Source organism: Enhydra lutris, unplaced genomic scaffold, assembly GCF_002288905.1.
Source record: "Enhydra lutris kenyoni isolate GAN:26980312 unplaced genomic scaffold, ASM228890v2 scaffoldscaffold12, whole genome shotgun sequence".
Taxonomy (NCBI): Eukaryota; Metazoa; Chordata; class Mammalia; order Carnivora; family Mustelidae; genus Enhydra; species Enhydra lutris.
The window spans coordinates 53,977,426-53,997,836 of record NW_019154096.1 but is presented as its reverse complement, the minus strand read 5'-3'; the positions used below and the strand labels follow the sequence as shown (position 1 = coordinate 53,997,836).

Here is a 20,411-nt window from a genome sequence, read left to right as displayed (position 1 = left end):
CACTGCTGTTAACAGGCATCAAGGGAAATTGTTTTTTTGTTGTTGTTGAATTGGATGGGCTAAAGATTCATTGACTCCATGAGGAAGGAAGCTTATTACTGCGTGAAATGGAGTATGTGAGGCAATTCTGAAGGTTAAAAGAAAGGCTAGTTTAAAATTAAATAACTTGGGGTGCCTGTCTGGCTCAGTTGGAAGAGTGTGAGATGCTTGATTTTGGGGTGGTGAGTTCAAGCCCCACCTTAGGTGTAGAGATTACTTTAAAATAAATAAACTTTTAAAAAACTCAACCTCAGATGAACCATTTTATCTGCTGCCACATACCACTCAGTCCTACCTTTACCCCTTCTCAGAAGCCAGTCTCTTACCTGTATGTTTAAAGATTTCCCAGGTAGAAGCGATTATAAATACAATTTTGTCTTTAATCCCAGATATCTGAGAATAAACTCTATAGTATATTATATCTGGACTGCTTTTTTTAGGTCTTGGAAAGGGGAAGCTGCTTGTATTAAAAAAAAAAAAAAAGGTTCCATTTTGGTTAAGTTAGATGGTATATATAGGAAAACACAGAGGAAAGCTTTGCAAAGGCAATCCAGTAACATGAAAAAAGCTAATACTAGAGCGTCTGGTGTCTTGTGCAAGGTCATACAGTCTAGAAGTGGAAGAATCCGGATTTTAACTTGGGTCCACTGCCCAGAAAGCCTTGCTTTTTGTATTATACATACCATGTTGTTCAGGGAAGCTGAGATATTTTAACTGGGCCTTTAAGGGAAAAACAAGACTTAGCTTTATAGGAGTAAAGAAAATAGCATTCCATATGAAGAAAATCATGTAAGTAAAAGCATGATGTCCAGGTGTACGTGTTTAACAAGTATTTGAAAATGCAGGACTATAGTTCTTAGGAGGTTGGGGCTTGAGATACAGATTTATTTTTATCAGGCTTCAGATATCAGACTCTTTAAATCTGGTAGCCTTATAGGAGTAATTTTAGAGTGAAACTTTTAAGAATATTCCCAGTGTGTACCATCTTGAGTGTACCAGTTATGTTTCTTATTTCCTTGGAATAAGAGCTACAGAAACTTTTCCTATAAACAACCTTTGCCTGTTTTTCTCCTTTGTGCCTGAAGGATTTACAAAACAGCTTTTAGAGATAGGCTGCTTCCTTCAAATAGCTCAGTAAGGAAACAATCACCATGTTCTGGGCTTCTGGGTGAAACTACTATTTATTTATTGTTTCATAAAAGACCCTTAGATGCTTTTGTCTGTGGGAGATAGCTGGGACTGTGAGAATTTGCATCTTTGGAGGATTTGCTTTAGATTCCCTCTGGATATGAGAAAGAGTCTCCATTCCCTATTAATCTACATTTCTACATTGTTAAGGTAACATTCTTCTGTATTTCTTGGGTAAGTTGGGCATTAACTATGTGTCTCAGCCATCATCCACCCAGCACTAGGGAAAAGAAAGCTGCTTTGCAGAGTCATGAGTCAGAGAGAATAAGTTAAAAATGGACCAAGAAATCCCTAGCCAGTTTGTGGCTCAGCCTTGCTGTTCCATCTGTCCACTTCATTTTGCTTCATTTTGTGTAAGTGACCCGTCTTTGGCAATCAGAAGTTGGCAGTTGCGTTAGAGGGTGGCCCAGATTCTTGCCCCTAAAGGTGCTTTGGGTACAGAGCTATCTCTCTGTGGCTGGTTTTAGCAGTTTACCTTTACTATGACATTGCCTGTTTCTCTTGTCTTTCCCTTTTGGGACTTCTAATTCACTGGTATTAGAAGACCCAGTAACAGAGTATAACACACTCCCCCAGTCCTTCCTTACACCTCCCCATCCCAAACAAACAAAAACGTAGGCTTACTTTTAGAAAATGTTAGATTAATAAGAAATGGCAGAAAGTTTTTCTGTAGTCTCCCGGTAAGACTTAAGAGGAAGAGAAAGCTTTACTGTCTTCAGGGACAACTTCAGTTCCTTCTTTGAAGGATAGCTGTTCATGTCTGAGCCACCTCTTCTCTTGGGATGGGAATAAAACATTTTTATTGTTATTTTCATACTTTTGAAAGATGAAAACATACTTTTTTAGCTGGTGATCGTGGATCTCCTTCCTTGTGGTAAGACTGAACAAAAACCTTCTTAGACTTTGATTTATTCATTCAGTTTGAAAACTTGAAATCTCTCAGTATGCCAGGTGTTTTGCTAAAGTCTTAGGAATATATTGGTGAGCAAAATAAATTTGGTCCCTGCTCTCACGGAGCATTTAGTTCAGTTTGAATAAAGCCGGAGCAGGGGATAAAAAAAGCTGGGAGTTTGATTAGAAATTATATTCCCTTTCCCCACAAAGTTGGACTTCCAGACTCCTTTCCCTTTCCTTGGGCCTTACTTCTTTAAATCTTCTTCCTGCTTTTTCTTTTGTCACTTCTACTTTTGGTACCCTAAGAAATCATCGCTTAACTTAAGGTCACAAAGATTTACGTGTTCTTCTAAGATTTTTACATTTTAGATCTGTGATCCATTCTGTTAATTTTTGTGTGTGGTGTGGGGTAAGGGATCAACTTCAGTCTTTTGCATGTAGATACCTCGTTTTGCCAGCACTATTTCTTGACTAGACTATCCTTTTCCCATTTATCTTGCCACCTATGTCAAAGGGACATCTTTTTTGGTCATCTTTGTCGTATTTTAATTTTTTCATAATGGCTATGATTTCTCATTCTTTGCCCATTCAAACCTTCCTCTTCTTCCTATTCCTCTTCCTCCTTTTAAGTCCCCTTTCCTAAAATACTTTTCGGCATAAAAGCTTTTGGCTGGCATAAACTGGGTTTTGTTTAAATACCTGGAAGGCTGTGATTAGATGAAAATCAACCTTAAGATGCAAATGAAAGGAAAAACAAACATCTCTTTCTTAGCCAGTATGTTGCTGCCCATCCTACTATTTTTCAGACATTGTCTCTTCAGTGTGTGTGTGTCTTCACTATGGCACAGGCCACTCAGAAACCCCTGCAAGATCCTCAATTATTGAAGTCTCTGTTTCTCACTTAGTAAAGGCTAAAGGGCCCGGCACACTCTGCCTAGGAAACTGGTTACCCGTGTAGCTACATTTGTGGTGTTTGTGATTGGAACTTTGAGGCATAGAAACCTCAGGATCCTCTTCTAGAGGGAAGGAAATAATACCCACAATATAAAGGATTTAAAGAGAGGAAGTCCACCTGCAGAATAAGAAGCAGACTTTATCCACTCTACTACTTTGCTAAAGATGGACTCTGGTTTGGAGTCTGCTTTGCCCAAATGGCCAGGGTCCTGTGGACAGTAGATTATCTATATGGTAGTCTTCTCAATTGTCAGAACAAAATATCCTAGAATAGGTGGCTTAAAAAACAGATGTTCGTTTTGTCACAATTCTGGAGGCCAGAAGTCCCAGATCAGGGTTCAGCAGGGTCAATTTCTGTAAGGACTTTCTTCTGCTTAGTTGACAGCTGCCTACTGCCTTGTGTTCTCACATGGTGGAGGGAAGGATGGAAGTGAGAGAAATTGCCATTTCTTCCTTGCTGGAACACTCAAGTTTTAGACTTAAGCATTAGATAGTTGCTACCTGCTAGATTTTGATCTGTAAAAGGAAAGAGAGCTAGTGTTAGAATCTTTGAGGGACCCCCCCCCACCGCCAAGAAAAATGTTCAGAAGAGATGGTAGTAAATCCTTTTGGAGATGATATCAGTGGGAAGGGAAGCCTAAAGTAAAGAGAGAGGCTCCTCATCTATAAATCTAGTATGTCATCTTTTTCCCACTAGCATAAATCCTATTCTAGGACCTGGCCAGATGGGGCAGTGTGGAATCACAACCCAGGTGAGCCCTATAGCAGGCTGCAGACTTCCTGGGGAAGGAGCAGCTAAGTATTTCAGTCACTGCAAAGGCATGTGTTACTCAGTGTGGGCGGATTTAGCCTGGTTTCAGTGTTTTGTCATCTCTTTGCTATCTCAGAACAAATTTCCATTTCAACGATATGAGGTCCCAAAAACTTTAATAGGAAGCTTCCAAGCCCTCTCTGAAATTCCTTGCTGAAGAGCCTGGAAGGAGAACAGCCAGTATCAGACAATTTTTCTTACCTCTTAGGCTTAGAGCCCTGCATGTACCACCTCTAGTAGATCAGATTAGTACTCAGATTTTTTTTTTTAATTTCTTTGACAGAGACAGATCACAAGTAGGCAGAGAAGCAGGCAGAGAGAGGAGGAAGCAGGCTCCCCGCTGAGCGGAGAGCTCGATGCGGGACTCAATCCCAGGACCCTGAGATCATGACCTGAGCCGAAGGCAGAGGCTTTAAACCACTGAGCCACCCAGGCACCCAGTACTCAGATTTTTAACTGTCCCAAAGAAACAGCAAGAAAAATAAAGCAGAGGCATATACTCTGTGCCCTTTGTGGGTACTGGGTTAGAGACTGCTAACTCTGTTTAGACTGTTCCATCTGGCTTTAATTACCTGCTGAGACCTGAGGCTCTGGGATGGGAGTGTCACAGAGGAGGTTGGAGGATGATTTTATCCTTATTCCAAATTCCCCGAGTGGCATATCTGTCATACCCTCAGGATAAATATGCTCAAACAATATCAGCATATATGGCCTGCCAACATAGACCATCTGTAGATCCAAGTGACACTTGACAGGTACAACTTTGAGAAGGGAAGGAAATAAATATACTTTTTGAGGAGAATACTTTCCAGGCTTTTCCTTTCTCTCCCTCATTCCATTTCTCCTCCCTTCCTTCCTCTTCCCGTTCCCTCTCCTGTCTTCTTTCTTCCTTCTTCCATTTCTCCTTTCTCTTCTCCTTCTTTTTTTGCTTCCATGCTTTCTTTGCTAGTGCAAGAATTCCTTGGGTAGAAAGGGAACTGAATTATAGCATCCCCCTCACTTTCATTCCCAGGGATTATTTCATTGTCCAGACCTCACCAGCTTCACTGGGTTGCCACCTGGGCCCCCATGGCTGCTACTCACCCACCCAGACAGACATGAAGATACTTTGGAGTTCTCTGTTCTCCACACTTAGGCAAGCAAAAACAAACAACCCTAGTTCAGTTGAATCAGAATTTTTTTAAAACATTTTTTCAAAAAAATTTTACTAAGAAGTTTAAGGAAAACCCAAAAGAAAAAAACCATTATAAAACCATGAAATGAATGTATTACAGAGTTCAGATTTTTCTTCCTAAAATAACTGAGATCTAGTCATAGATTTGATTACTCTATTTCATTTTCTTGATCTGTCACTTTTGGATGCTAGACCCTATGAGTCATACTCTCTACTGAGTTAACTTGAACTTGGTACTGCTGCTGGGTTTGGGGGGATTCTCATTTCTTCTCTAAACCTCCTCCCCTATCTTCTTACTGGGTTTAGACTCCAGGTTTTCCTTTCTGCTCCTGGACTGTTGTCATCTCTGCCAATACCCTCAAGCCTCACCTTCTGAATGAGAAAAATATTTGACACCTACTTGGTCCAAATTCTTTCCCACTTTGGATTTAGACCAAATTACAACCTTAACTTGCAGATAACATTTCTACCCTTCTTGGTAGTCTCTGAAAAAAATAAGTTACCAGAATTCTCCTCTGTTCCTGACCCATTACTGTCCCAGTTGACGTATTCATTCATTGAATATTTATTGAGTACCAGCTGTGTGCCAGGCACTGTGCTAGATATTTGACATTGTTTTATTATATAAATGTTGCAAGAATCCTCTAAGATTTAGTCATTCTTTCGACAAACATTTATTTTATGCCTACAATGTACTATTCCTGGGTACTGTACTAAGTGCTAAGGTAGGTGTTATTCCCACTTTTTCCCTCTGAGACATGTAGCTTCCTAAAAATCCAAAATAACAAATGGTCAAACCATGATTTTTTTTGAAGTTTGACTTATACTTTTATACCCATATTAAATGGTTCAAGAGTTTCGTACTATCAATGTTATATTAAAAGAGAACATTGATTTCTGTTGCACTACCACATTCATATGGGTGCATGTACACACATATGTTTCAAAAAACTTTTAACTTTGGAATAATTTTAGAATTACAGAAAAAGTGCAACAATAGTACACAGAGTTCTTATATGCCCCTCGACCAGGTTTTCCCCATCTTACATTACCAAGGTACAGTTATTCATCACCAAGAAACTGGCAGTGACACAGTCCTATTAACTAAGCTCCATATTTTATTTGGATTTTGCCAGTTTATTAATTTTCTCTTTCTGTTCCAGAGTCCAATTCAGGGTATCACATGCATTTAGGTGTCATGTCTCCCCAGTATCTTCTGATCTGTGACAATTTCTCAAGTACAGTTTTTCATGACCTTGGCAGTGTTAAGGAGTACTGGCCAAGTATTTTATAGAATGCCCCCAACTGGCTTTGTCGCACGTTTTTCTCATGATGAGACAGGTTGTGGGTTTGGGGAAGTATATAACAGAGGTAAAGATCATAAGATCATACCAGGTGTAACATGACAGCTACATGAATCACTGGCCATGTTTATGTTCATCATTTGGCTAATTAAGGTAGCATTTGCCAAGATTCTTTACGGTAAAGCTACTATTTTCCCTTTGACTACTCTGTTCTTTGGAAATAAGTCACTAAATCTGTCCTACCTTCCGTGGGAATGGGAACCAAGTTCCACCTCCTAAAGGGGAGAGTACCTACACATATTATTTGGAATTATTCTGTTAGAAAGATTTTTCTCTTCTCCCCATTTATTTAATCTATTTTGTATCAATGTGGACTTACGATAAACTCTGATCTGAAACCTGTGCTTTTTCTACTGCTCTAGACAAGAAATGACAAGGACCTACATATACACCAAAAGCATTGGTTTCAGGGAACTTTATTTCAGATTTCAGAGATTTTTTAAGGACTAGATTTGATAAGACTTGGTGACCTTGAGTGTGAGGGTGATGGAGAGGAAGTGTTTCAAAATGACACTCAGATTTTGGTTTCAATGGCTGGAAATAAAATTTTGCCTTGAAATTATTAACTAACAAGTGTGAAGACTGGTTCTAGGCTTTGACAAAACTCAGATTCTTCAAAGATTGTATTTAGCCTATGTATTGGTCCAGCTTTACTGAGTGCCCTGCTCTCCCAAGTCAGAGCAGAGCAAACAACTTTTCTTTCTGACTGAAACAGCAGGGCCCCCTAGTGGACAGCCCCCTGGGTCCTGTTTCTTGCCTGAAGGATGCTCCGTTTTTTTTGTTTGGTTGAGATTTTTCCCCTCCCCTAGTTCATTTGCAGAGCAGAGGCATTTGATTCTACTCTTGGTCTAAAAAATTTTAAATACCTCTTACTTCAGAGTTCTCAGGTTCATCGCCATGTTCAATAAAAAGATAGTTAGCTTCTGACAATCACTCCTATGCACGCATACTCTAAACTAGAGGGTACTTGATACTTGTTTTTTACTCATTTATCTTCTTCTTCCATCTGATGTCATATTATTGTTAATTCTTTTTTTCAGAGCCATCATCAATCACTTTAACCCCAAAATTGAATCCTATGCTGCTGTGAATCACATATCCCAGCTGTCAGAGGAGCAGGTAAGCCAGTACCCTCCCCAGAGTGGCCCTAATAAGTTGTGGCTGGGATCAAGCAGTTGTCCTTTCTTTGATAGCAGAAGTATTCTGTGACTGAGCTGGTAGCAGAAACCAGGCTTCTAAGAGCAATTACTAAGCGATTTGTTGATAGTACTTTAAATAGAGGGATGGCTTCTACTTTTGTGCCGTTGGAAGGGTTGATTTAATTATATAGAAGATATGTAGGTGAAAATTTAGTGAATTATTATTTTAGAGTGGGTGATAGGCATTTCTTTTTTTAATTTTAGGCAGAGAGTCATTTTGATATTTAAAAATAAGAAATGAGAACTTAGAAATGGATAAAACTGCCAATTAGAAAAACTCTGAGTTCAGCTTAATTTGATGCTGTTTGGTGTGTTAAAATATAAGCCCTTATTGGGGCAGATTTTCCTTAGTAATTGAGTTCTGTTTGCCTTGAGCAATTATTTCTGAGGTTTTTCTGTGGTATGGACTGAGCTGGAGATGCAGATAGCATTAGTGTTTGTTTTCCTTGAGTCTGGCCTGATTTCCCCTTCTCCCAAAGTGCCTGCACTCAGCTCTGCATTATATAAAAGTACAGATGGGGCATTAGTGTGGCATGGGATTGAACTTGATGTTTCAGAATGAGACTCTTGAGTTCTGATTTTAAAAGCACAAAATGAGACATTCTATTCACACAATCTCCTTTCTTCCCTCACCCCCCACCCCACCAACTCCCAAGATGGAGGGCCAGGGTAGTCATGAGTTGAAAGCCCAGGTATAAGTTCCAGACCAAAAAAAACATACTCTCCTCTCCCTTTTTTTTTTTTTTTTTTTTTTTTTTTTTTGCCAGTGTATCAGTATACCCTTCTCTGAGTCCTTTGCTGGTATAGCCAGCCAGCTCTGGTGTGAACCTGTGTTCCAGTGTTTCTAAAAGCTCTTCAGCTCACTCAGTGAGGCAGCAGGCAGCCTTTTGCCTAACAGACAGGCTTCTCAGCATTCCCACCAGTGGCTCTTTCCTCAGCCAGATGGATAGGACTCTATTAGACTATCAGTTGTTCCCTTTGACATATTTGTTCTCTTTTGTGAGGCCAGCTGTGAGATTTCCATCCTCTTATTGAAACTGCTTTTATAAATGGCTTTCATTTTCTTTTTTCATGAGTACTGTTCTTTGATGCCACTGCTTTCTGTGAGGTGCTTCGGGATGCTACCTTCTTCCTGTTGGACCAGTTCAGATCAGTTTACTTTGTCATTTTTATGCAAAAGAATTCAACATCTTGAGTTTTGTATGGGGAAAGAAAGGGTGACTTTCCTACCACAGTGAGCTCTGGTTAGTCTAAAAGCTTTAAAAAAAAAAAAAAAAAAAAGGACACATTTTCCCTGTGAGCCACGTGCAGTATTCACCCCCCAGCAGCTTGGGAAGGTCAGGCTGAAATCTCTTTACAGCAGTAGCAGCCACAGACCAATAATAAAAATCCATTCTGGCGCATGAGGCAATCTGGAAAAGGATGATTAGCAAGCACGTGTCCTCACCCTCCTCCAACTTCTCTCAAAGTTAAATGAAGTGATGAAAGTGTCTCAGAAAGAGTCCACAAGCCAGAGATGAGGCGATTTCTGTGGGGAGAGAGAGTATACAGCCCTATTCCAGAGTGGGGAGAGGATAGCAGCTCTCAAAGGAATAAATAATTATATGCCTGCTGTTTACAAGGTATGGTGCTAGGTAGTGGGGATAGTGGTGAATAATCTAAGTGTAGTCCTTGTGTCATGGAGTTTTTGTACACTTGCTATCTCTCTTAGCAATCCTTTTCACTTAGGGAGTGGGGAAAGGGTGATACTATTCTGGGACCCTTTTCAAAACTGCCCTCAAAATAGTTGTTGCTTCTCTTCCCTGACTGACTTTGAAGGGCGCTGAATGATAGCATTACAGTGCACTTGGTTTTATTCTCAGCACTATCGGAATAGAAGTATTTGACTGCCTTGATAATCTCCAACATGTGTTGCAGCACTTCTCTCCCTTCACTTGTGAATATCCGTGCTAATATCACTTAATGTTAAGTGTATTCACAGCTTCCTGAAGAGCTGGCTTTGGGATCCAGCAGGGCCCTGCACTTGTTAGGCTCAAACTAAGTCCAAAGAAAAAATCAGGAACTCAATCCCCAAGTAGATTCTAACGTACTCCTAAAATAAAACCCAAAGACCATGGATAGGTGTTAACTAGAATTTATAGCACTTTGTAAAATAGCAGACCAAAGAGGGCTCTTGCTAGATCTGCCTGCCCAGCCTGCCATTTTGTTCTGGCAAGAGATTTGTGAATTTTTTAGTTCTGACAACACCTAGACACATCCCAGCCTCAGTCTGAGGCATTTCAAGGTGATGCTTGTAAATTTATTATTACTTAATAAATAAAGCCCATTCTCTCACCCTGGAGCTGTTTTTCAGATTTCCAGAGATACATGACATTTTTCGGTTACTTCTCATTGTCTTCATGGAGGACAAAGCCCTTGAAACAGTCAGTACCCTCAGTGTAACTGAATGGTTGTGCATTATCTAGTATAATAAACTGCATGCATTTTTTATATTTTATACACAGCTGTAACATTTGTCCAAGGTTGATTATGAAGCTTGTCCATTTTGATTCCTTTTTTGTGTGTGTGATAAAATATACATAAAATTTACCATTTTAACCATTTTCCAATTATAGTTCAGTGGCATTAAGTATATTCACATCATTGTGCAACCATTACTGCTATACATCTCCAGAACTTTTTCATTATTCCATACTGAAAGCCTATGCCCATTAAACAATAACTACCCATTCCCTCCCCCTCTTGAAGGTAACCACTGTTGTACTTTCTGTCTCTCTATATATGTCCTTTTTTTTTTTTTTTTTTTTTTTTTTTTTTCTTAAATAGAGCCCATATTGAGGAGCCAGTCTGGCTCAGTGGGAAGACCGTGTGACTCTTGATCTTGGGATTATAGGTTTGAGTCCCACACTGACAAATAAGTGAATAAAATCTTAAAAAAAAAAAAAAAAGAAAAGAAAAAGAAAACACACTTCTCTATAGTAAAATTTTAATGGAATAATTAATTTTAGATGTTATGCAAAATGAAAGAAAATATTTTTTAAAAAGGGGAGCTTGGGTGGTTCAGTCTGTGAAACATCTGACTTTAGCTCAGGTCATGATCTCAGGTCCCTGGGATCCAGCCCTGCATGGTGCTCCATGCTCAGCAAGGAGTCTGCTTGTCCTTCTCTCCCTCCCTACATCCTGTGTGTGCACACATGCATTCTCTCTCTCGTATAAATAAATAACATACTGATTTATGTCAGCTCTAATTTCCTAATAGGTAAGAGAGGGCTTCATGGTAGAACTTTATAAAAGATTCTCTAGAGCCCTGAATATCTAGAGTACATAGTCACAATTTAGGATTCAAGTCAAAACCTTCTCTGAGCACCTGATTCCTTAAGATTTTAGTCACATTGATGACCAATTTTGTGACTTTGAAATATCCCGTTGGAAAACAAATAAATGATTAGCCCACCTTTTTTTTTTTTTGTAAGATTTTATTTATTGGGGTGCCTGGGTGGCTCAGGGGGTTAAAGCCTCTGCCTTCGGCTCAGGTCATGATCCCGGGCTCCTGGGATCAAGCCCCGCATCAGGCTCTCTGCTCAGCAGGGAGCCTGCTTCCCTTCCTCTCTCTCTGCCTGCCTCTCTGCCTACTTGTGATCTCTGTCTGTCAAATAAATAAATAAAATCTTTTTTAAAAATGCTATTTAAAAAAAGATTTTATTTGTTTATTAGAGAAAGAGAAGGTGCACAAGGTGCAGAGGGAGAGGGAGAAGCAGACTCCCTGCTGAGGAGGGCCTCTGTCCCCAGACCCTGAGATCATGACTTCAGCTGAAGGCAGACACTTAAGGGACTGAGCCACTGAGGCACCCTGCACTCTTGCTTTCTTTAGGCTTCCTTCAGCTATCAGTATTTTAGCATTTAGTGCCTGCTGTGTGCTTCAGATTGTGCTAGCCATTTGAGGAATACAGAAATATGATAAACGGTCTTTGTTCTCAGAAGATGGAATAAATTCAAGAGATTGCTTACAGCTTATTGATAGCTGACCGGTACTAGCAGTAGGATCTGTGAGCTCCTGTTAGAGGAAGATCTCTGTAGGTTGTGGTGGTCAAGAAATGCCATATGGAGGAAAGAATTGGGAGGACCTTCAAGAGCAGGGATAGGGATTGGATAAATGAAGAGGCATAGATTATAAAATGTACTCAAGGGGCACCTGGGTGGCTCAGTGGGTTAAGGCCTCTGCCTTTGGCTCAGGTCATGATCCCAGGGTCCTGGGATCGAGCCCCGCATTGGGCTCTCTGCTCAGCAGGGAGCCTGCTTCCTCCTCTCTCTCTGCCTGCTTCTCTGCCTACTTATGATCTCTATCTGTCAAATGAATAAATAAAATCTTTAAAAAATAAAATAAAAAATAAAATGTACTCAAAGCCAGGACCTGAAAAAAGACAGAAAGAAGAGAGAAGAGTCCCAGAGTTTCTATAAATCTTGTCCTTGGGTCACAGGGTACCCAGAGGCTGAATGACTTAGAAATACAATTCAGGGGACTCCTGGGTAGCTCAGTCAGTTAAGCATCTGTCTGCCTTTGGCTCAGGTCATAATCTCAGGATGGAGGGATCAAGCCCTGCTTCTGGCTCCCTGCTTGGTGGGAAGCCTGCCCCTCCCCCTGCTCTCTCTCTCAGTCAAATAAATAAATAAAATCTTTGGGAGGAAAAAAAAAAAGAACAACAGTCCAGTCATTTAAATTGTCATCACAACTTCCATAATTCCTACTGTACTGACGCTAATCTCTGTTCTAATTGTCCTGCCTTTGATTCAATTTGTAAGTGTTCATCAAAGGCCTAATATGAACTAGCCTCAGTGTTATGCATGTGATGAGACCTACTGGGCAAACCAAGCTTTTTAAAAAAATGTTGGTAAAAAAACACATAGCAAAATTTACCACCGTAACCATTCACTTTTAAGTGTACAGTACAGTAGTGTTGACGTGTGCTTGTTGTTGCACAACTGATCTCCAGAACTATTTCATCTTGCAAAACTAAAGCCCTTTTGTTGAACATTACCTTTCCCCCTTCGTCCTCACCCTGGCAACCACCATTCTACATTGTTTTCTAGGAGTGGGCAAACCTCTTTTGAAACTGATGTACCTTTCAGGCAAGTGGCTCAGGAGCCGGCTAAAAATTTCTCTAAATACTGTTGGGTCCCCCCAAAATTGGGTACCCCAATAATGGGTCCGTGATTAAAGGAGCGAGACTGATACAAAGCGAAGGTCAAGCAAAGCTTTATTTCGCGCCAAGCATCAGGAATCATACCGACCGTCAAACAGACCGGCCGGGGCCGCCCCTCCAGAGAGGACGACCCCTTCCTGCTTTCTAGACTAACTTTTATAGAGCAAAGGCCATGTGGTTGGGCCTGGCCACACACAGGTGGCCAGTTAGATTGTAACACACACAGGAAACTCCACAGTGATGCTAGGTGACCAATTGAATTACAATTTACCCTAGTAGACATTTGAACCAGCCTATCACACCTTGGTTAGGATTGGCGCCACAAGGCTCCCAAAGGGCGGGGGCCCATACTCCTTGGTAGCTAGGAGACAGTATGAGCCCCCACTGATTGAATACCTCCACCTGGCCTGACCCACCCTTGTACTTGGACTTTGTTACCTGGGACTGGTTTCCTGGACTTGCTTTTAAATAAGTTCCCCTGGTGGGGGGCAAGGTCAATTTAAGTTTTACAACAAAATGGCAGTTCAACGGGGGTGGGGCTGCTCTGGCTGGATAGGCCCTTACAATACAGACTTAGGAATTTTCCAGGAGTATCACAAGCTGGTCTACTGGCATCCCGATATGTAACAGAACCATAGGACAGGACATAGTAACCCTCCCCCCATTATCATTTAAGTCTCGACTCTCACTAGGGCTTTGTATTTTGGAATCAGAGGAGGCATGTATAATGTTTTATATTACAAGGGGTAACGTCAAAAGTATTGTGACAAAGCAAAGAATCTAACTTATTTGTAGGATTAGGTTAAGGTAAATTAGGGAAACAGTGCTTCATATCTGAATGAATAAAAGTTACATTGGAAGCTACTATGTCTGTCTACTAGTAATCTTTCTAAACCGTTTGATTTTCTCCAGATCCTAAGATAAGAGCCACTACAAATAAATGCTAGGCATTTAGAAATCCTAATGAAACCTAGCTTTATTTTCCCACAGAGGAGTGAGACAGTAATAAGAGAAAAGCCCTAGTCCGTGGGGCAAACATTGTTAGGGGCCCTGGGTGGCACCCATTACTTGAGAACATCTAAGAGGAAGCACAGAAAGATCTCGGGGGAGATAATCCTAAGAGCTTCAGGGCTTGTGAGGAAATGGAGCCTGATGTTTCAGCTTTAGAGTTGGGGGCCCTTGGTGTGCTAGTGTATGTTGAAGAACTCCTGACGGAAGTGGCGGCTGGGAAGGGGGCTGATTTGTAGTGTTGGGTGTGACTGCTCACACTGTGGCTACCAGTGTGAAGCCCTGTGGCTCTCACAATGCTTGAAAATTTAACTGTCAGCTCTCCCAGACCAAGCATGTATGAGCCAGCACCATCAAATCACTGGTTGTTGAGGATGACTGGGAGAAGGGGGCTGTAAAGCTATGAGGCAGGCCTTTCTGAGCAGGGGTGAGTGTACCCTACTTTCCCCCTGGGAACCACTGATACAAGGTCCTCCCCAGGGCGATTGAGACCTCTGAGTAGCCCACTCTGAGAGCCGCTGTGATGTTTTCTCGTCTTAGAGCAGGGCCTTAACCACCATGCAAAGCAGCCTTGGCAGAGACACACACTGGGGATCTGAGATTTAGGACTCCTGTGATAGCCATGACTCAGTTTCTTGTACGTGGCATTGTGTTTTTCTACAACAGCCTGTAGTTTTGCACTGCCTTTCTATAACCCTGAGTGATGGTTGCTGTGCAAATTCCTACTGAGTGCAAGCATGGGACACAGCATTGGCTTCCTCGTTGCTGTCACTTAGACTCCAGCTTTCAGGTGACCTATTTGGCAGAAAAAGTTTGGTGTGAGTTGTTCGTTAACTGGACTCACTAAGGCAGGAAAGACAGAGGCAGATTTTCTTACAAGCTGTTTAACCTCAGAAATCAACTTTATGTGATATAGGGCATCTTGAGAAGGTCCACATAAGAGCGTGAGCTGATGATGTGCTGCTAGGATGGCCACAGTTTTACTTGGACCAGGAGGTGGGCTGCACTGCCAGAGAAAGGAGAGATGATATCTTGGATTTTAAGAGGACATAAATACATAAAAGGAAAGGAACAGCTAGTAGTTACTGAGCTTGGCAGTTTTACATAGGTTATTTACTTAAGTGTTGTATCAGCTGTTTGGGGTAGGTGCCGTTATCATTTTATAGATGAGGATGCTAAAGAGGCTAAGTCTTGCCCGGGGTCCCACAGCTGCTTGTGCGAAGCTGTAACATGATCATAGGTCTGTCTGACACTGACGTCTGAGCTGCTTCTCTTCATCAGGCTGAGGCATGTGTGACAACCTGAGCTTGCCAGGTATCCTGGAGGAGGAGGAAGGCCAGGGAGAGGAAGTGGAAGGAGAAGCAAGGATGGTCAGATAGCAGGGCTCACTCCTGGGGCATGGGGAAAAGTCCTGGTTTGGGAAGGGACCATTTAGTTGAGGAAGGTAAGTACTAAACAGGGGCTTGAGGAGTTGCCTGCCAGGTAGGCAGAAATGCCTAAGTAGAGGGTTCTGGAACATTATGATAACTTTATAAATGAGGAAAGAGTCTCTTTATTCCATCAAGCATGTCTGCAAAATCACTATGAAAAATAAAGCTTTTCCACACACCAAAGGAACATGGTGAGTTAAAAAAGAGAGAGAGATTTTATTTTAATAGGTAATATAGTTACATGGGCCAAACTCTAAAAGGTGGCACACTGAATTTTAATTGTTTTTAAAGTAGTAGTTTCGGGGCGCCTGGGTGGCTCAGTGGGTTGAAGCCTCTGCCTTCGGCTCAGGTCATGATCCCAGGGTCCTGGGATGGAGCCCCGAATTGGGCTCTCTGCTCAGCAGGGAGCCTGCTTCCTCCTCTCTCTCTCTCTCTGCCTGCCTCTCTGCCTACTTGTGATCTGTCTGTCAAATAAATAAATAAAATCTTAAAAAAAAAAAAAAGTAGTAGTTTCATTTTGCTAAAACAACAGCAACAAAACAAAGACTTTCAACATCAATATCCCACAGCCAAGCTAGATGAATGCAGAGGTCACTGGTGAAGAGCTCAGCTTAATATTCCTCTCTGCTGCTGACAGCATTTTCTCCAGCTAAATATGAATTTTGAAATGTGCACTACATGAACTTCTGGTCTTCCTCAGTCAGGCTTCATTGCTAGTGAAGCTTCATTGGCAGTGCACAGAGGAACAGTGTTGCAGCTTGTAGGAATTCCAGTTGTCAGCTTTTCCAGAGGTTATAGGAGACAGCAGCCCTTGCTTTCTTAGTTTAATCTGAGAAGGATCCTTTACTCTAATTATTAGATAAGCATGTACAAGTAGGACTTCCCTCTTTGGTTTGTTTTTTTTTTTTAGCTACCTTCCTCCTTCCAAATAGAGTTTTGGGAACTTTTATTTTATTTCTACTGCAACCTCTTCTTCAGGAAGTAGCTCAAAACTCTGTAACGTGTGCTGGAAAAAGTATGGTTTACCACTCTGCTGACATTAGAGGCCAAAAATGTTGCCATGCAAACATTTGTCTGTTACAGGCTGTGCTAACTGGAAATGTTTTTGCTAGGTGCTATGACAGCACTTTGACCTTTCACGGTGCGAAGGAAGTTGCAATCTTAAAAATGACCCACTCAGCTAGCGGGAAATTGTGGGTAGCCCCCAACTGACATTTCTGTTAAAGAATTCTGTCTTTTAGGGAGGGATAAATAAGTGAGGCCTGACAGGGAGGCAGAGACCCCCATGTCACATTGCTGGTGAGTTAGGAGCAGAGACAATGTTTTCCTCTCTCCCTCCCTGAGATGTGATGTTTCCAAAGAAAGAAACCTCAGGTGGGGAAGACAGAGACACCTGCCTCTTGGTTTGAGCTGGGAGGAGTATCCTGCCTACAGTAAGCCACAGAGAAGGAGAAGGCCTGATGTGATATTTGTGTCATGATTCTCCCACCCACATTACCTTGGCTGCCTCTTAGTGTGATTGCATGCCTTGCTTGTAGAGGGTAAGGGCCTGGGCACATTGAATCTGTAATTAGTGCAAAGAAAAGCTTCATGAGGGCTGCCTAGGGCTTCAGCCAAATAAAGTCAGAGAGGTGGGGCAACTGCCCAGGGAAATTAAAGAAAGTCACTGTCACCACTCCTTTAACCAGCTGATGGCCTCTCACTAATCACCCACTGTGAGGTTCATTATCTGATCCACCTTGCTGAAGGGCAGAGCCAGTGTCAGATCAATAAATCTCAGGGCAGTGGAAAGCCCTTTAGTAACAGGCTTGAAAGACATGGATGGACTAAGGGAGTTGGCCAACTTACACTGGTTCTGAAATTGAGTTTAGTCCTGAAGTATAGGAGATGAAAATAGAAAGAGAAAATAAAGGGGGGAAACATCTACATATTATATGCAGGATGGTTGTATAGAGGAAACAGTTACCTTTTAAAAGGTACTTTTTTTTTTTTTTTTCCCCTAAGAGATTTGTGTCCACCTTTTGGATCCTAGGTTCCAAACAATTATATTGGATGACTGTGCCCTGGAGAGAGATTCAGGTTATCTTGGATTGAAGGTCACTGTAAACACATCGTAGAGGGAGGGATCCCCACTCAGTAGAGTCAGATTTTGTTACCAGGTTGTTATTTGTTCTAGTTCCTGGGCTATTGGCTTGTTTTCGTTGTTTCAGCCACTTTGGGCTAAAGTGTTTTGAAAAAGAACCAATTCTTAACCTCTTAAGGAAGCTCTCAGAAGCTCTCTTGGTCTAAGAATCTCTACTTCTGAGTGTCTTTGGTTAGTGCAGTAAGACAAGGAATACGTGTCCTAGCCTCAAGTTTCCGAGATTCATTTTTTTTTTTTAAGGATTTTATTTATTTATTTGTCAGAGAGAGAGAGAGGGAGAGAGAGCAAGCACAGGCAGACAGAATGGCAGGCAGAGGCAGAGGGAGAAGCAGGCTCCCTGATGAGCAAGGAGCCCGACGCGGGACTCGATCCCAGGACGCCGGGATCACGACCCGAGCCGAAGGCAGCCGCCTAACCAACTGAGCCACCCAGGCGTCCCCCGAGATTCATTTTTTTCAGTGCAAAAGTACAGAAGTATCTGCTGTGTGCCAAGCCAGGGGCTATAAAAATGCAAAATTCATGCCTCCCCTTGAAGACTTCACAGTATGAGAAACAGCATCGCTGTTTTCTTGCTTAGACTTTTGCCTGTGTGTTCTCCTGTAGACCTCAGGGGATGTATGTGACATGCTTACAGCCCCTCCTGACCCTTTATAAACCTAAGATAAAACCTTCCTGTTCTTCTCATAACCTAGAGAAATATTGCCTCAGAAATCCATAAATGGTGGGCCAGTGACTTTCTTTTGAAGTAGATTTCCATAAGGAGAGTCCTCACTGTCTCATATCTTTATCTTTGCCTCATTTTCTTAAAAAGGCAAAATCATGGGTGCCTGGGTGGCTCAGTGGGTTAAGCCTCTGCCTTCAGCTCAGGTCATGCTCTCAGGGTCCTGGGATCAAGCCCTGCATTGGCATCAGGCTCTCTGCTCAGCAGGGAGCCTGCCTCCCCCTCTCTCTTTGCTTGCCTCTCTGCCTAGTTGTGATCTCTCTGTCAAATAAATAAATACAATCTTAAAAAAAAAAAAAAAAGGCAAAATCAGGACCATCATTAGGTTGGTAAAAGCAGGACCTTATAAGCCTCCAAGCTTGGCAAATGATTTGAGTTTGTCAGAAGGTTCGGGTAAGTACAGCCACTTAGAAAAACTTTAAGTGGCTAGTGCCCAGCTGAAAATTATTCTAAACACTGTTGATTGCTACACACAGTCCATTTAAGTTGTCAGGGAGGATTTCCAGGAGTGGAGGAGTAGAAGGGAGGAACACAGTGAGGGGAATCCTTGGCATTGTCAAAATACTGAGAACTCCTAACTCAGAGTTACTTTTCTAATATGTCAATCTAAATCATTCTTGGCCCCAAGCAAAAATAGAATAGTAAGACCAAAAAAAAGACATAAGCTGGGGCTCCTGGATGGCTCAGTCATTAAGTGTCTGCCTTCAGCTCAGGTCATGATCCCAGGTGCTGGGATCAAACCCCACATCGGGCTCCACGCTCAGCAGGAAGCCTGCTTCTCCCTATCCCACTCCCCCTGCTTGTGTTCCCTCTCTCACTGCCTCTCTCTCTGTCAAATAGATAAATAACATCTTTAAAAAAAAAATACATAAGCTTATTCCATGACCATACATCTTTTTTTAACTAGCCATTATTTACTGAATTTTTAAAAACTTTATTGTATAATTAACATATAATAAGACATAAGACATTTATGCCAATACATATGTCCACCACCCCCACAACATTGAACATTTCCATCACCTAAAAAAGTTCTCCTTTAAAGTCAGTCTTCCCTGAGTCTCTGCCCTAGGCAAGCATCCATGTGTTTTTTTGTCACTATAGATTAGATTTGTCTTCTATAAAATTTTGCATAAATATATACATGCTCTTTTGTATCTGAGATTCATCTGTATTGTAACAGTCTTAAATATTTACTCAAGAGAAATGAAAATATGTCCACCTGGGCCACCTGGGTGACTCAGTCAGTTAAGCATCTGCCTTTGCCTTAGGTCATGATCCCAGGATCCTGGGATCGAGCCCCTGTGTCAGGCTCCCTGCTCAACAGGGGCGTCTGTTTCGGCCCACTTCCTCCCTGCTCGTGCTCTCGCTCTCTCTCTCAAATAAATAAATATTTTTAAAAATATGTCCACCCAAAAACTGTTACATAGATGTTTATAGTAGCATTATTCATAACCCCAAACTAGAAACAACCTAAATGTCTATCAGCAACTGAATAGATAAAAAATATGATACATCCATATAATGGAATATTATTCAGCCACAGAGAGGAATGAAGTACTGATACCTGGTGCAATAGGGATGACTCTTAAAAACATATGCTAAGTTGGGCGCCTGGGTGGCTCAGTGGGTTAAGCCGCTGCCTTTGGCTCAGGTCATGATCTCAGGGTCCTGGGATCGAGTCCCGCATCGGGCTCTCTGCTCAGCAGGGAGCCTGCTTCCCTCTCTCTCTCTCTCTCTGCCTGCCTCTCTGTCTACTTGTGATCTCTCTCTGTCAAAAAAAAAAAAAAAAAATTAAAAAAAAAAAAAAAAAAAAAAAAAAAACATATGCTAAGTGAAAGAAGCCACTCACAAAAAGCCAGAAGATGCTATTTATTTGAAATGTTCAGAATAGATACATCTATAAAGACAATAGATTAATGGCTACCCAGGACTAACAGGATGGGGAATGATTGCTAATGGGTATGAAGTTTTTTGAGGGGTTCATGAAAATGTTCTAAATTTAGATCATAGTGATAGTTCCACAAATATGTGAATATATTGTACACTTTAAATGAATGAATTTTATGGTATATAAATAATGTCTCAATAAAGATCTTAAAGAAAAACTACCAAACTGTTTTAAAAAGTTGTACCATTTCAGGGGCGCCTGGGTGGCTCAGTGGGTTAAAGCCTCTGCCTTCGGCTCAGGTCATGATCCCAGGGTCCTGGGATCGAGCCCCACATTGTGCTCTCTGCTTAGCGGGGAGCCTGCTTCTCCCTCTCTCTTTGCCTGCCTCTCTGCC

The 20,411-nt window shown here is 41.6% G+C and overlaps 1 protein-coding gene across 1 annotated transcript in view; it reads left to right on the top strand.

Moving 5' to 3' along the window:
• LOC111145330 (chromosome unknown C10orf76 homolog) overlaps positions 1 to 20,411 on the top strand; it is a 182,045-nt gene that overhangs the window by 139,721 nt on the left and 21,913 nt on the right. The window contains exon 24 of the mRNA XM_022500169.1: positions 7,465 to 7,543. Within this exon, the coding sequence (XP_022355877.1) occupies positions 7,465 to 7,543 (79 nt within the window). The remainder of the gene's footprint in view (positions 1 to 7,464; positions 7,544 to 20,411) is intronic.